The sequence below is a fragment of the Mesoplodon mirus genome (assembly GCF_964341445.2).
Source record: "Mesoplodon mirus genome assembly, chromosome: 12".
In the NCBI taxonomy this organism is placed as follows: Eukaryota; Metazoa; Chordata; class Mammalia; order Artiodactyla; family Ziphiidae; genus Mesoplodon; species Mesoplodon mirus.
Genome location: NC_138988.1, coordinates 43,145,572 through 43,162,834, shown reverse-complemented (window position 1 = coordinate 43,162,834; position 17,263 = coordinate 43,145,572). Strand labels below are relative to the sequence as shown.

At 45.2% G+C, this 17,263-nt stretch overlaps 1 protein-coding gene across 1 annotated transcript in view; it reads left to right on the top strand.

Moving 5' to 3' along the window:
* Positions 1-8,660, top strand: part of SCN10A (sodium voltage-gated channel alpha subunit 10) — a gene marked incomplete at both ends in the record, with an annotated part of 82,560 nt that extends 73,900 nt beyond the window's left edge. The window contains 2 exons of the mRNA XM_082637707.1: positions 4,447-4,717; positions 7,453-8,660. Coding sequence (XP_082493833.1) covers positions 4,447-4,717; positions 7,453-8,660 — 1,479 coding nt within the window. The remainder of the gene's footprint in view (positions 1-4,446; positions 4,718-7,452) is intronic.
* Positions 8,661-17,263: the final 8,603 nt, after the last annotated feature.

Here is a 17,263-nt window from a genome sequence, read left to right as displayed (position 1 = left end):
CTCCCCTGTGATTCCTTTATTCACAAAGATCCATGGCACAATCCCATTAGCCCTTCCCCGCACAAGGGCAAAACCTAAGGACCTTTAGCAAAGGTACAGGCCTTTCCCTAAATGAATCAGGGAGACTTACATTCTGTTGGCCAAGACATTAGAGTTTCTAAATCAAGGCATGGGGTTTGCATAAGATACTAAAAACTTCATGAGCACAAAGTCTTAAAAACATTTACAGGAGGAAAAGAAAACGCTATGACCTTTCACATGCTTTACTTGGAAACAGTGGTCACAAATGTATTACTATTCTCCATTCTGATAAGAAGTGTTACAATGGGGAATGATAAGATGTTCAGACCTCTGTAGGGGCAGAGGTGTCCTTCCAAATACTTCATAAGATCAAGATAACTGGGGTTGAGTTAGCCTGAGGGAGAGTCCCTAAGGCTCAGGGGGTATCCCTCCAATGTCCAGTGGGCAGGAACAGGCACAAAATTAGAAGATGTAGGTGAAAGGCTGAGCCCAGCCAATCAGAGTCAAGCAGGGGTTACGGGAGAAGGATCCTAAGACCTAGTGAGAAGCGAGCAGTTAGGTCTCTGCTGACCTTTTCTGGTGGCTGGACTGATATTGAATCCACATTTGAACAGACACCAAGGTGTTCTGTGCTGGGGTCAACCCTTGGCAAAATCATGACAGTTTTGGGTACCCTTCCCTACATACTTGCTCCATCTCTCTATAACATCTCAGCTTCTCCCCTCTCATCAGCCAATCTGACAGGCCACCATAGCTTCCTTCTCTCAAGGAAGACAATTTCCTTGGGACAGGGTGAGCTGCATTTCCGAAAGCGACCCTGGAAAGGACACTATCTTAATATAAAGGTAGGAACCTAATGCTGAAATTCCAGGCACTGCAGTAGGAGTGGAAGTCAGTGGTTGGGCAGGAAGACCTACAACAGAATCATCATGTCTCCTAATCAAGCCATCCCCAAGGTCCTCCAAGGTTGGCACTGGAGGAGGTCTTCCATACGGATAAGCGAAGTGAGACCTCATAGCCCAGCTGTGTTCCTGACATTAGCCATCCCTTTGGATGGGAGGGGGTGTATATTACTAACTAACTATCCACACTATAATAGCTTTAGTGGAGGAACATGGCTCTCTCCTTAATATTCTGGTCGAGGCATGGCAAACATTATTTCCTTTGTTCCCTTTAGCATAGCTGAGGCAAGGCTGGAACATTTAAACAAGACTTTGAGGTTTAGGGATACCAAAAGGGAAACTAGCAGGTCAGGGCCCAGGCAGCAATTGGCATCTGGCTGCTCTCCAGAGCCCACGAGCCTTGGCGCATCCTAGCTCCTGGCCGGCATCCATATGGCAGGCAAAGTCTTGGCACCCACCCCACAGTGAGACAAGCCTGATCATCTGCCCTCCACAAAGTCCAGAGCCAAGAAAGAAGCCCAAGCAATAAGAGAAATGCCCACTCCCTCCTAAGACTCACCTTCCCAGCTCCAGTTTCCTCCTCACTAGATGGCACTGGAAAGGCCATCTTCTTCCCTGAGGGGTCCCAACAGGTTGAGCTGGTCAGGTAAGCTGAGCATTGGCACAGGACTCTGCTCCACAGGTGCATGGGTGACAGTTCATGGTAGGGCCAGCCTTGGATGACATAGGGACCTCCAACACAGGCATGTACATACTACTCCTTGCCACACGTGAAGCCCAAGTTCTAAATCTTATGCTTCATCCATAGCAGAGACTAAGGCTTCCACAAGACTGGGAAATTTTATTCTATAACATTCCCTACTATAGAAACCACTAAAAGCAGGTTTCACATACTCCACTTTATAGGAAAATAATTGGCTCCAGAATATCACATCATCAGTCACCCACTTCATCATCTCTGAGAGCCCCAAGGGTTGCAAAGAAGTGATCCCTGCCCACAAGCTAAGCCAAGAGCAACTAGAAAGCTGCTCCACTACCCAGCAGCTGAATATCCAGGGCAAACTTGATGCCCAGAACTTAGTAATGTTACCTGCTCTGTTTAATTAGAAGTCGTGAATGGGCCTCTTTTTTTTTTTTTTTTTTGGCCATTTTCAGTGATGAAATGAAAGCTATTAGTGGCTCAGCATCTCAGAAAAGACATGAGCCAGCAGCCATGCCTGGAGCCAGACCCACTCTGATTCTTTGCTCAAACCCTGCAGGGTAGCAAGCCATCCCCACCATGAAACAGAAAGCAGGAACCAACCTCTGTCACAGTCCTTCTCCCCTTTGTGGCTCCTGGGAGCTCCCTGGTGAGACTCATGACAGGTTCCTTTCTCCCTCACAGCCACTCATGCAGAGCCCTGTACACAGACACATTCAGGAAGTGCCTTTTGTACAGAATTAAATGTAATCAACCTAGTGGAGTGGCTTTATAATTCTGTTTAAAGTGTGTGTAATTCAGAGCTGTCCGTTCTGTCATCCATTCATTCATCTGCCTATTGATCATCTGTTGCATTCCAGATACTATGCAGACACTGGGGATAGGGCAGCGAGATGTTCCTGCCCTCACAGAGATGACAGTCCAGTGACACAGGAAAACAATTAGTAAAAATCACGCACATATTAATTCACAGGCTGGAGAAATTGCCAAGGGAGAAAGAATGGGGTGACGAGCAAAGGGTACATAGGACTAAGCCTTGAGGAACGCTAATATCTAAAGGTTGAGTAAAGAAGACTCAAAAAAGAGCAGACAGAAAGGCAAGAAAAGAACCAGGGAAGTAAGGCCTCTGGGAACCAAGAAAAGAGAGTTTCAAGGCAGAGGGGACCGTAAGCAATGCCAAACCAGTATTTTGGACGTTACGAGTGATCTTAACAAGCACCATTTCAATGGCAGGATGGGGACAAAAGCTATGTTGGAGTAGGCTGAGGCGTGAATGGGAAACAGTGATTGCACACAACTCCTTCAAGAAATTTAACTGTGAAAGTGAAGAGAGAAGTAGGCTGGTAGCTGGAGAGAGATGTGAGATTCAGGAAGATTTTTCTCTAAGTTAGGAAAAACTAGGTCATTAGAGATTTAGGTAAGGAACTGAGAGCTAATAGCCAAGAGTGGCCAAGTGTGGCCAAGAGTCTCACTCATCAGTAATGAAGCAGAGGGACCAGGAGGTCAGTAAGTGGTAGCAATGAAGAGGGGGCAAAGGAAGGATAACTTGAAGACACAGGCATCAGAGGAGGAAGGGTTTTACAAGACACAGGAGGAGCAAAGGTCTGGGAGTGACAATGGGGAACAAGAGGGACCTCAACTCTGCCCCCAGCCCTGGGGTCCATGGCGTGAGGAGAGTGAGCAGCCACTGAGTAGGAGGAGGAGTTTGCAGATCAAGGCAGGTGAGTTCCACAGAGCTCAGAAGTGTCTGAGAAGGTGAGGGTGGAGGATGAGGTTGGAATCAAGAGCTTACAGACCAGTAAGATGTTAACAGCACAGGAAAGTCTAGAGGGCCACACCAGGAAAAATTTTTTAAACACCATAAAAATAACCCCCTAAAAATGATCTCTTGGTTGTCCAGGCCACTCTGCCTCTCTCCAAGAATGCAAACAACCAAGACCTGCTTAGACATCTGCACAGCCCAGGAATAAAAAGAACATTTGCAGGAATCAGTTGCACCACTACACTTGGCTTTACCCTCAAATAAATACTTTTTCACGCAGTTCTTGGACTCTCACTCTATGCAGGGCACTACAGGAACACAAAATTAAATAAGATATGGCTCTATGCTCAAAGAGCTCATTGTCTAGTAGAAAAGAGAAGTATACATGAAACACTAGAACTCAAGACTGACTGTAAAGGTTGTGGGAGCCCAAAGAAGGGACAGAGCAATGTGGTGTGAGGTGACTGAGGAAGATTCCCTGGAGGACGGGATTGAGGAAGATTCCCTGGAGGAAGTGGGGCTTAAGAGAGATGGATCACTCAAGGCTATGGGGATTGATTGATTGATTGATTTTACATCTTTATTGGAGTATACTTGCTTTACAATGTTGTGTTAGTTTCTGCTGGACAACAAAATGAATCAGCTATATGTATGCATATATCCCCATATCCCCTCCATCTTGAGCCTCCCTCCCATCCTCCCTATACCACCCCTCTAGGTCATCACAAAGCACTGAGCTTATCTCCCTGTGATATGCAGCAGCTTCAAGGCTATGGGGATTTAGATGGCCAAGAGAAAGGACTGGAGGGGCACTGCAAGTGGAGGGAAGACATGGACAAGGACAAAGTGCCTAGTGAGTTTGTGGGGCCAGGAGAGGCAATGAGGTAGAAACAACTAAGAGTGAGATTTTGGAGGGTTAGGACTCTGCTTCTGTTGGGACGTGGAGTGTGAGGGAGACAAAAGAGACAGACTTAAAAAACCCATCTGTGAAGAACACAGCCGCTCCAGATGCCTCATTTATGTTGTCAAAAGGTCTGATGTACCATCTCTTGTTTTCTCAGAACAAGTACCAGGGCTTTGTCTTTGACATCGTGACCAGGCAAACTTTCGACATCATCATCATGGTCCTCATCTGCCTCAACATGATCACCATGATGGTGGAGACTGATGAGCAGAGTGAAGAAAAGACAAAAGTCCTAAACAAAATCAACCAGTTCTTTGTGGCCGTCTTCACGGGCGAGTGTGTCATGAAGATGTTCTCCTTGAGGCATTACTACTTCACCAGTGGCTGGAATGTGTTTGACTTCATTATCGTGGTCCTCTCCATTGGAAGTAAGTGGGCATCGCATGTGGTGGGGACACCCAGCCTCTGCTTGGGCTTGTTTTGGCTGCTCTTTCAAAACCAAGGGGACAGCTAACAAACTTTTAAAAACCTACGTTGTATGTTAAAGGAGTCCAGTATTTGCTGCTTTGCAAGAGCAGCAGATTTAAAATGCCTCAGGCCTCTCAGTGAAATGCAGAGGTTCCACTAGCCTTCTCCATGCTGCCATGAAGGGTATTCAGGCACCTACTGTGTGTGCAGCCATCGCCAGAAATTTGGGAGCCGATAGGGAACACTCACTCACAAGAAAACCTAAGATGATGGAGTTTCCAATGGGTCTTATCTTTATGGCCTTCAAAGCAGAGAGTGGGTGGTGTGGTGTGAGGTGAGTCATAAAATACTTTCTGGAAAAGGAGGTGGTTGCCAGAAGAGTGAGGAAAGACTAGGAGGAGATTGTTCAAAGGAGATTCTTAAGTCAAGGGTCTGGAATTAAATCTCTGTATAACTGTCCACTTAGGGAATATGAGTGACAGAAAAGTCAAGGGACCATTGCCAAGAGATCAATGCTATTATAACCTAGTCTGGGTGTTGTTGAATGACAGGCTCAGTATTTGGGGGCCAACGGTGTTCAGAGAAAATGAATGGAGTCAGAGGTTAAAGTGGGGATTGGAGCCACCATAATTGAGTGCTTGCTGAGTTCTGAGCACTGGGCTGGGATCCACGGATCTCCACAGCAGCCCTGGGAAGGAGTGTTACTATACTCATTTTATACATTTAATATGGAGCCTCAGAGATTAAGAAAGTTATGCAAGGTCATATAGTTTGTAAAGGGTGGAGCTGAATTTAGACCATGCTAATGTTCTTTTTAATAAACTAACAGCCTCCTACCGACCAAGATACTGTCCCTGGCCTTCGTGTGGTTTCGCCAAAGTTGGATCCTATAAAGGCCAAATCCCAGCACGCCAGGTTTACTTTGCATTGTAAATATATCCTGACCTATTATATCGTGACCTGCTTACTTTTCCTGTCGGGGCATAGCTGTAGATTTTATTTGCCATTGATTTACCATCAAGAGCTAATAGCATCTGAATACAACTCGGTGACACTTAATCTCTCTGTCCTGGTGCTGAAACACAGCCTTGGGTTGTGTTTGTTTGGGGAGTTTAAATTTATTTTTGTTTTTTGTTTTGTTTTATTTTCCTATTGCTGCTGGGTTTTCCAGGGGCAGGACGTGGGAGGTTTGTTTTGTTTGTTTGTTTGCCTTCCAAAGTGAGAGACTCTAAAGGCCATTTTAAATTTTATATTAGAGAAGGGAGCTTGCTTATGTGACTTCCCATATCAGTACTATAGAAATAAAATATACTCAGAGTACTCCATTCTATCATGGGGACACCTTAACTACCAATTCCTATGACCTACACGGCAATACCCATCACTGGACAGAAATCACTCATAACGACAGCTCGAAAACAAGTGCAAGAACCCACTAGCCATTCTTCCACTCTCCCTCCCTCTCCCCTTCTTCCTTTCCACCTGTAAGACATGTATTGATTGTCTAATTGTTACAAGTGTGAAGACTCATTCTCCCTTGTAAAGGTAGGCTAGTTGGCTGGCAGAATCTTAGTAGATTATAAAAACACATATGTATCTCACACTATGGGAAAATGCCCCAGTTAAACTGGACTTTAAGAGAGGGGTTTCATAAAGATTTCATAATACAAAATTATAATTATCCCAATTCTCCTCCATTTCCTTCCTCCTTCCAACACAATACTGTGACCACCTATATTCATAGGACAAAAGGCGAGTAGGAGAATGGGATCAAGGGCACCCTGGCGAGGAGAGAGAGCTTCTATCATACCCCTCACCATTTCTCCTGAGAGGTTTTGAATCCTGTTTGACCTAAAGGCCTTGCCTAATCTTTGGTGGTCTTAAAAGGCCTCCACAGGTCCCCAAGGCCAAGCTTCACAAATCTTCAAGTTAGATATCACATAGGGAGATATACACACTCTTGTTCATAGTTCGGGTTAGGGGGCTATAAATGACCTTAAACCAGCCCATCTCTAGGCCCTAACACAGAGTTCAAACACAGCTGGAAATGAAAGAAACAAATAAAATCTATTATGCAAACAGCTGGCCATTTAAAACCATTCTGTTTTAGCTGTCAGCAAGTTGCCCAGTTCCTCAGGGCCCTTATAAGTAATACTAGGCTCTGTACAATTATCCACAGGACCGTGTGCCAGGAACTGAGTCAATCTTCTCAGTAGGAGATAGGGAGATGAATCACAGTGGGTCCCAACCTTCACAGAGCACAGGACCAGGGTGGAAGTAAAGGCATGACCCAAAGGCTGAATTCTCAGGGAAGAGCCGGGTCTGTGTTACAGACGGAAACAAAGGACTGTGAGCATGTGGAACAGGGTGCAATCACTTCCAGCTGAACTAGGCTGCAGAAGTTGGGTTTTGACCATGTAGGTTGACTAAGAATGTATCTGGATGGAGGGAAAGATAAGAACATGGTGGGAAAGGTGAGACGTACTCGAGGGAGACAGGATTTATGCAGTGGACACTTACTGAGCCCCTACTTTATGCCATCCACTGTGCCAGGCTCAGAGGGTCCAGAGTCCCTGAATATGGATGCTCACTTGGAGGTCCATACCAGGCAGAGAAGAGGGGGTGTGATCCAGCTAACCTTGTCAGGGCTCATGGTTGGAAGTACTAATTAGATCATTTCCCCTCACTTTTAAAGGCCTGGTGTTTTCTGCAATTCTTACATCACTTGGAAATTTATTCTCCCCAACGCTTTTCCGAGTCGTCCGCCTGGCCCGGATTGGCCGCATCCTCAGGCTGATCCGCGGGGCCAAGGGCATCCGCACACTGCTCTTCGCGCTCATGATGTCCCTGCCCGCCCTCTTCAACATTGGGCTGCTGCTCTTCCTGGTCATGTTCATCTACTCCATCTTTGGCATGGCCAACTTCGCCTACGTCAAGTGGGAGGCTGGCATTGATGACATGTTCAACTTCCAGACCTTCGCCAACAGCATGCTGTGCCTCTTCCAGATCACCACGTCGGCAGGCTGGGATGGGCTCCTCAGCCCCATCCTCAACACGGGGCCTCCCTACTGCGACCCCAACCTGCCCAACAGCAATGGCACCAGAGGGGACTGTGGGAACCCTGTCGTGGGCATCCTCTTCTTCACCACCTACATCATCATCTCCTTCCTCATTGTGGTCAACATGTACATTGCAGTGATTCTGGAAAACTTCAATGTGGCCACGAAGGAGAGTACGGAGCCCCTGAGCGAGGATGACTTTGACATGTTCTATGAGACTTGGGAAAAGTTCGACCCGGAGGCCACCCAGTTCATTACCTTCTCTGCCCTCTCAGACTTTGCAGACATGCTCTCTGGCCCCCTGCGAATCCCAAAACCCAATGGGAATATATTAATCCAGATGGACTTGCCCTTGGTCCCTGGAGATAAGATCCACTGTTTGGACATCCTGTTTACCTTCACCAAGAATGTTCTGGGAGAATCTGGGGAGTTGGATTCTCTGAAGGCAAATATGGAGGAGAAATTTATGGCAACTAATCTTTCAAAAGCATCCTATGAACCAATAGCAACCACCCTCCGGTGGAAGCAAGAAGACATTTCAGCCACTGTCATCCAAAAGGCCTATCGCAGCTACGTGCTGCACCGCTCCATGATGATCGCCAATCCCCTGCCTGTGCCCAGGGCTGAGGAGGAGGCTGTGTCACTCCCAGATGAAGGCTTTGTTGCATTCGTGGCAAATGAAAACTTTGTGCTTCCAGACAAATCTGAAACTGCCTCTGCCACATCTTTCCCACCATCCTATGACAGTGTCACTAGAGGCCTTAGTGATCAAGTCAACTTAAGCACATCTAGCTCGATACAAAACGAAGGGGAGGCTGCCACTAAGGAAGCCACTGGGCCCTAGTGAGGACCCTCCAGCATGGGCATGTCCAGCTCTGATGTGTCCTTCTGCTCTGTGACAACTTACCACCACTGCCTCACCAACACATGCCACTGGTCACAATGTCAGAATGGGGCAGGGAATACAGTTGGTACCCACCTTTGGAGAAACCCTCACACACCAACAGGAGTCAGAAGCCAAGGGCATCTCCACTGTGACTTCCCTTTTAATTTTCAATATCAGATGATGGGTTCCCTTACTTTCCAGAAAATGTCCCTGGTCCTTTTATTTTGATGGTGACCAGAGCTTATATTTACCAAGACAAACACCTCAGGACCAGAACTTCCAAAGATATATGGCAAGGATGTTGCTAAAGGTCCAAGGTCATCCTCTGTGAAACACCACATAGAGATTGGCAGTGTTATTTAGGATTTTGCATGACTGCATGCTGAGAGCTGCCAGACAGCTGCTCCAGCCCAGGGTAATACCTGTGGTCTATGTCATGAAAGGCCTCTGAGATACCCATTAAAATTAATATTTTTAAAGGTATGTCAAAACCAATGTTATATCCTAAAGCATCATTTAAAAAAATTATGTGGGGCTTCCCTGGTGGCGCAGTGGTTGAGAGTCTGCCTGCCGACGCAGGGGATACGGGTTCGTGCCCCGGTCCGGGAAGATCCCACATGCCGTGGAGTGGCTGGGCCCATGAGCCATGGCTGCTGAGCCTGTGCATCTGGAGCCTGTGCTCTGAAACGGGAGAGGCCACAGCAGTGAGAGGCCCGCGTATTGCAAAAAAGAAAAAAAAAATTATTTGACACTGATATGTCATAAATCACTTCTCCTTCACTTTCAGGGTTCCTGATATTTTGCAGTTTGGGTTCAGGCTGGGTAGACAGGAAGGAGCACTGTCCTGGGAGCCTGTTCTCATCCTAACTACCTCCCACTGCTTGCCTGGCTGACCTGGGCCAAACTCATTCCCCTCTGAACCATTTCCCCATGGTGGCGGGGGGCAGAGTGGACAGTCTTTGCAGCCTTTGCGTTTCACGTTGTAGAACTCAGTGATGCCCTGTCCCAATTTAGATGACGAAAATACTCTCCCCTGAAGCGGCAATGGCTAGACCTTTCTGCTGTATGGCCAAAAGACAGCTTTTGAATATATTCTAGAGGCTGTTTCACATCTCATAGACTTTAAGGATGGAAGTTTTCACATTCCCCTCGGACCAGGACTCCATAATTAGCATAATCAAAAATAAAGGGACATTTTGAGAAAGATGATCTGGGAGACAAAAGGTAAGGCCAATACTTTCTTTAACTCATCCTACAAATGTTTTTAAGTATCTATTATATGACAGGCACTGCTCTAAGCACAAGACATAATGAGAGTTAAGCCCCAAAAGATTCACTGGATTTATGCAGTGAATGGAGGAAGGGTTGTCAAGGGATGATATTCAGGCCAAAGTCACATGGCAGGTGTTGAGATGAAGGAGATTAAGAAGTTCGTGTGATAGCATAAGACATTAAGTGTCTTAATGAGAGCCATGACTGTCTATTAACTCTTGGGACATTCCCTGACATGATGACAAGGTTCAGGTCAATTCATTGATATGTATTTTATCGCTTCATAAGATTTCCCGTTTATTCAATTACAAGGACTAAAGACTGGTCCCCCTTACAGGCTTCATGGACACAGATTTTTCTGGGACCACACAGAAAAATCTATCCTTTCTCTATCACATTTGGCCCAGCAGAGACCAAAGAGGCTTTCAAAATGCTTGTTGGGGTTTGCAAGCACCCACAGAAGCAGGTTAATAAGATGATGATGGAATAGCTGAGGGCACAGCCTGACCCAGTACAGATCAGCTGTTCTCTGGATGCTTGGTTTGTATCTAAAAGATGAGTTCAACCAAATGGCACTGGACCAGAGAGCACACATATTCACTGTGCAGCTACTTCAACAGCTAAATCTCATGCAGCCGATGAAAATGCCCTCGGAGAGGATGCTTGCCCAAGTGTTTATAAGACAGCTGGGTGGACAGAGAGCTTGGGGACTGGCTTACTTTTACAGTGTTTTGTGGAAGAATTAAATGTACCCAACCATCAGACTAGTTTTATTAAGTAGATGATATTATTCTCAAAGATATTCTTGTTACATATTTTGTCCCAGGTTGTGAGTTGAATTGTGTCTCCCCCAAAAGATAAGGACCCCTACCTAAAACTGTATGGTACTTAGCAATCTGACCTTATTTGTACTTAAAATCAGTTCATCTATATTTGAAAGGCAAATCTATAAACGTTTTAGAAGATAATATAGGAAACTCTGTGACCATGAAATTTTAAAAAGGCTGATAAACTTGACTACATTAAAATTTAGAACATAAATTCATGAAAATAGATCATTAAAAAGAATGGGGCCTCCCTGGTGGCGCAAGTGGTTGAGAGTCCGCCTGCCGATGCAGGGGATACGGGTTCGTGCCCCGGTCTGGGAGGATCCCATATGCCGCGGAGTGGCTGGGCCCGTGAGCCATGGCCGCTGGGCCTGCGCGTCCGGAGCCTGTGCTCCGCAACGGGGGAGGCCACAACAGTGAGAGGCCCGCATACCGCAAAAAGAAAAAAAAAAAAAAAAAAAAAAAAAAGAATGAAAAGGCAAGCTGTCAAGTGGATAAAATATATAAAACACTTACATCCAACAAAAGTCTAATATTCAGAGATTTTTATTAACATCTATGAATCAATACAAAATAGACAACACTGTAGGAAAAATGGCAAGAGATTTGAAAAGGCACATCACAAAGGAGGAAACCTGAATAATCAATAAGCATATGAAAGAGCACACAAACTAATTAGTAATCAGGGAAATTCAAATTAAAACCATAGTGAAATATCACTACACACTATCAGATTTATAAAAGTTTTAGAATCTAACAAATATCAACTGCTGGCAAAGATGTAGAGCAACAGGAAGTTTAATGCACTGCTGGAGCATGTAAATTGGTACAACCATTTTGTAAAACAGTTTAACTTTACTTAAACTCTTTACATATACTCGTGACTTGGGTTTTCCACTGGTAGGTATGAAACCTAGAGAAATCCATGCACACATGCTCTAGGAGACATGAATAAGATTTCTTATTATCATTGTCCATAATAGACCCAAATTAGAAACAACCTAATGTCCATCAGCAGTAGAATAAATTAATAAATTGTGGTACATTTTTAAAATATAATTTTATGTGGTAATGAGAATGAGATATAGCCTTGTACAAGTTTATGGATGAATCTTAAAAACATAATATTGAGTGAAAGAAGCCAGTCACCAAACTATATATACTATATGATTTTATGAGGTTCAAAATCAGGCAAAATTAAATATACCATTTAGGGATGCATAAAGAAAAGCAGGGATTTGTCCATTAAAGGCAGGGTAGAGGTTAGTAATAGGCGGAAGGAGGCATTGTGACTAGGTCTTTGGCAATGTTCTAATTTCCTTCCTAGGTGGTTCTCTTTATAAGTGCTGTCTTTATAACCATGTGTTAAGCTAAGCATATATATCTAATTGCAGTTTTCTGTGTGTGTGTTATAGCTCACAAGTTAAAATTTTTGAATATCTTAGGTTAGATTCTCCTCCCTCTTCACAGAAGTAGTTACTATCTGCTGCTTTGAATTGTGGTGGTTCTGTCTTGGACTTGGATTATCTGAGCTGAGTTGTAAAAGGATTAGGAGTTCTATCATAGATACAGAAAAGGAAATTCTAGAGAAAGGGAACTTTCGACTCTCAACCTTATTCAATAACCATCATCTCTCACAAGTATTATTTCAGTAGCCTTACAGCTTGCCCCCATTTCTACTCTTGTCCCCAGCAGTCTATTCTCAAACAGCAGCCAGAGCTCAAGATCCACCCGTGGCTTCTATGTACTCCAAGTAGACGTTATTACCATGGTTTTACATAATTTAGCCCGTACTCCTCTCTGACCTCATCTTTACCCCAGCTCTCTGTGCTTCAGCCACACTGCCTTCCTTGCTGTTCCTTACACATACCAGGCATGCTCTTGCCTCAGGGCAAAGGCCCTTGGAACTTGCTTTTCCTTCAGCCATTATATCCACATAGGTCACTCCCACATTTTCTTCAGTTCTTCCCTTACCAACCTATCTAATTACCAGCCCCATCCAGCACTTACCGCGCTCTGATATGTTATATATGTACTTTCTCATTGCCTGTCTTCCCCACTAGAATGTAAGCCCTGCGAGAGCATGGACTCTACTTGCTCACGGATGTATCCCCAGCACCAAAAACAATGTCAAAGTAAATTCACGATATGTGGCTAATTTCTTCTTCTTAATCTGTCCAAAGTTAGCTCCTCATGGCCCAGTACCCAAAGGCCAGCCATACCATAGACAATAGCATAGGATAAACATGTTAACTTCAATAAAAATCTCTATTTAGAAAAAGAGGATTTCCTGGCGATCTAGTGGTTAGGACTCTGAGCTCTCACTACCAAGGGCCTAGGTTCAATCCCTGGTCAGGGAATTAAAATCCCGCAAGCTGTGTGGCATGGCCAAAACAACAAAAACATTTAGAAAAAGAGAAACCACATCCAGAAGTGCCAGTCCACAGTATACCTGGGAGTATGTACTGCTGGCCTTGACAGTGGAAGGATTTCTTGGTCCTGCTTCTGGGAGCATTCCTCATCCACTGTCTTACTCCCTCATGAGACAGGAGCACTGGGAAGCAATTTCTTCTAAGGAATGAACAGCTTATTGTACTTTCTGTTGGTTACCAGTGAGCCCTGGAAACTGTTTTCAGGTTTGAGCAATCTTGGGCTGTTATTTCCCTGGACTGAAGTTTCTGTGGCAATACAACTCGCTTGAAACACTAGTATGATTTCGATCTCTCGCATTTTACCAACTCATTAGATCTTGTCAGGTTATGGTCCTTCAATCTAGAATTGGGACTGGATTTTACTGCCTTTTAGCAATAGATGATTTGCCCTCCTTCACCCCTCAGCTGAATTGCTTGCATCCTGGCCTCAGGCAGCCACCATACAGAAATATTGTTAAAAAAAAAAAAAGGAATTGGCTTGGGTGTAGAGGCACAGCTTACCTGCCCCTACCCCAGTCTGTATTCCACTGTACAGCTCCTTAAATTGGAGTAATATCTCCTTTGCCCTGTAAGAGTACAGGAACAGGATCCCTTGAGGGAGGAGGGGAGAGTGTCAGGCTTCTCCCAGCTCCCATTCTTACCTCTATCTCTGTATTTCCAATCATCAGTATGCTGGTAAATAGTTTAACAATTAGTTCTTCACAAGAAAAAAGAAATCCCTTATTTGTAGCATATTTTGATTTATCTGATGTAAATACTCCCACCATGGCCTATGTCAAGCTACCAATGTGACATCCCTGAAGGCAGATTTGGGAAGAGATGTCGACTTGGGTCAGTATAAGCTGGCTCCAGCACACCACTGTTTCCAACCTCCCTGCTTTTCCTCCACCATTATTAGCTTGGGACAGAAACCTGTTTCTTCTGCTCTCCAAGGCATGATTATAAGATCTTGGGTTGCTGGCCATAGTTAGAAAAGGCCTCCATTTCCGCTTTCATATGAGCCAGTTTGACAACTCTTTTTTTGTGTGCCTTTACTAAGCATGCAAGAAGTAGCCCACACCTTTCCAAATTCTGTAGATTTTTCTATCAAGGTCCTTAAACTCCTGCTGTGAGAGGTAGGTGGTCTGAATCTCCAGATATAACAAGCTACAGCTAAAAAGCATAATAGAAATTTCCAGTGTCCCACCCCATTTCATCTTGGCCAGTGTCACACTTTAAGGTCTATTAATAGTAACACCAGTTTCCATATAACAATTTCTATGTTGGTAAGAGTTATTTGGTTACAAGCAACAACCCATTCTAGCATAAAAGAAATGTACTGGGACTTCCCTGGTGGTGAAGTGGTTAAGAATCCGCCTGCCAGTGCAGGGGACATGGGTTTGAGCCCTGGTCCGGGAAGATCCCACATGCCGCGCAGCAACTAAGCCTGTGTGCCACAACTACTGAGCCTGCACTCTAGAGCCCGCGAACCACAAATACTGAGCCTGTGTGCCACAACTACTGAAGCCCGTGCGCCTAGAGCCCGTGCTCCGCAACAAGAGAAGCCCCCTCTCGCTGCAACTAGAGAAAGCCCTCGTGCAGCAACAAAGACCCAACGCAGCCAAAAATGAATAATAAATAAATAAATTTATTTTTTAGAAAAAGAAATGTACTGGAAGGCTATGGGGAAGTTCAGAAAGAAACTAAACACTGAACACTCAGCAAGTACAGCAGCAAAGGCTGGTCAGGTTTCTGGGTATTAGGCACCAATAGACAATCTCTTCATGGGGCCAGGACCAATCAGTTCCTACTTCCTGCTCCCCCACCCCACACCCCTGCTGCCAGTGTCCAGATAGGATTCAGATTCCAAGAAGAGAACATCTGATTGGCCCAGCTCCAGCAAGAAAAGGGAGGGGCATTTTGATTGACAGCTCCAGCAAGACTGCAGTCAATTATCTCTTCCCACCCCTTATGCCCACCTTCCCCCACCAAAAGTTAAGGCACTGTTACCAAATGGAAGGAGGAGGCTAGGCAGACAAAAATGCCTGTTGAGTGTTACAAACTTCGAGTTAAATTCATGTTTTGTAAAGATCACTCTGGCAACAGTGACAAATTACAGAGAAGTTGAAGTTGGAAGCAGAGAGATTAAGGAGGGGGTATGCCAAACGGATTTTTGAGTTTCTCATGCACATTGACTAAAAGTCACCAAGTCTGCTCAGATGGAAGCCCCACAGCATGGACTGGGGTGCCAGCTTCCATCTTCACCTCTGGTGACAGGTCCAAGGCCTTTTCCTCCAAATAAATGCTCCCTAGGACCCAAATATCAGTCATGTACTCTGGCTCTGGAAAATCACTCATATATTGCCTGAAGTGGAAATATGTTTGAGGTGTGTTCTCCTCAGAAGCCCCAGATGAATCATCATCCAAGTGAGTTCAGGCAGAGAAAGCCCAGATTTGCCTGTGGGCATCAGATCTATACCAAGAAAGTTTGTGTCTACTGTTGACCCCTTAAAACACCAGTTCTGACAGTAGAACCAACAACCACAACAAAACTTGGTCAACATGGTTCATTGTACAAAGATAACAAATTCTAAAGGGGTATGCGTGAAGAGGACTCTTTTTTTTTTTTCCTGAGCAGAACTGAGTTAATTGATTATCAGAAATGTGGCTGCTCTTGCTTACAGATTTAATCATATTACAAAGTAATATAAAGGTATGTGTGTGTGTGTGCCTGTCGAATAATGATGCTTCTTGTAGTTAGAACAGCGAGCCCAGAACCACTTGGAAGCTGAAGCTGTCTGCAAATGATCCATACAGAAATACTCAACTCATCGGCTAAGCAATTTGGTGCTCTGGACCAAGACCTGGATGAGGGCAGAAAGTCCCACTTTGATTCCAGACCTTCTCCTGCTCACATGTCACAACTTCTCTGAAAACCTCCTTTATCTATACAATGGGAATAAAGATTCCTGCCACACTGAACTCACCAAGGAGGTTTAATGGAGATAAAAAATGCCTTCTCTGCCCACTGAAAGAAGCAGGAAGATAAAGGGGGAGAAATAAGAGAGCCCATCCTGCCACACTGTGTCCCAGGGTGGTCCTCACATAGGGCAGTGCTGCACCCCTCCCCCACTGAGTACGTATAGGGGTGTTGGGTGGGAAACACTGTGCTTCACATGCAAAGGAACATCTGACCACACGCAGGGTCCTCCCTGGACAAAACCAGCACGTTGGTGGTCAGGATAGAAAGTAGCTCCTCCAAAATCCACTATGGGAAGCCATGCTTGGATCCTGTAGCAGGTACTATTGGTGCCCCACACCACATTCCTTGCCTCGTCTGATTTTGAATAGAACTATGCAACTTTTTGTCTCAGGGCTTTCTCCAAAGCCACTGGGCTTTTCCCCACACAGGCATTGCAGCCCAGAAGTGCAGGGTGAAGGGGAGATGTTGACAACCTTGAGGACAGTCCTCAACCAATGCAAGACAAGAGTTGGAAGATAAATTAATATCCTAGCCTCCTATACCAGGGAGGAACAATTCTGAGTCAAGTTTCTCAGAGGATCCATAGAAAGTCTGAGCCCTCGTTGTAGGGCCAGTCTTTCACAATCCTGAGAGTAAGTGCCCCCTTAACTTTTAACTCTCTAGGTTCACCCTACCCCTGCCCTGCCCAGTTGCTCACAGCACTAACCATCTTTGGGGGGAGTTTCTCCCTTCCTTAGCTAATTCTCTCTCTGCTTCTTCACTTTTGCCTCCTGGGATCACCTCTGAAATAAACCTGCCCCCAAATCCTTGTCTCAGCTCCTGATTTGGGGGAAGACAAATTAAGACAAACTCCAAGATAGTCCCCTGCTCAGTATTAGGAAACTTTTCTCATGCCGTTCACACGTCCATCATCCCATCTGCAGGCTTGCTGTATATGGCTCCTGGACAAAGGTCTGCAGGAAAGGAATCACTTCCCCTAGGTTACACGGGGTGTGCAAAGGGTCCCACCCAGAAGTGATACTGTGATCTCTCCTCCTAGCTCCCTACCCATCACCCACCTGCTTCTGA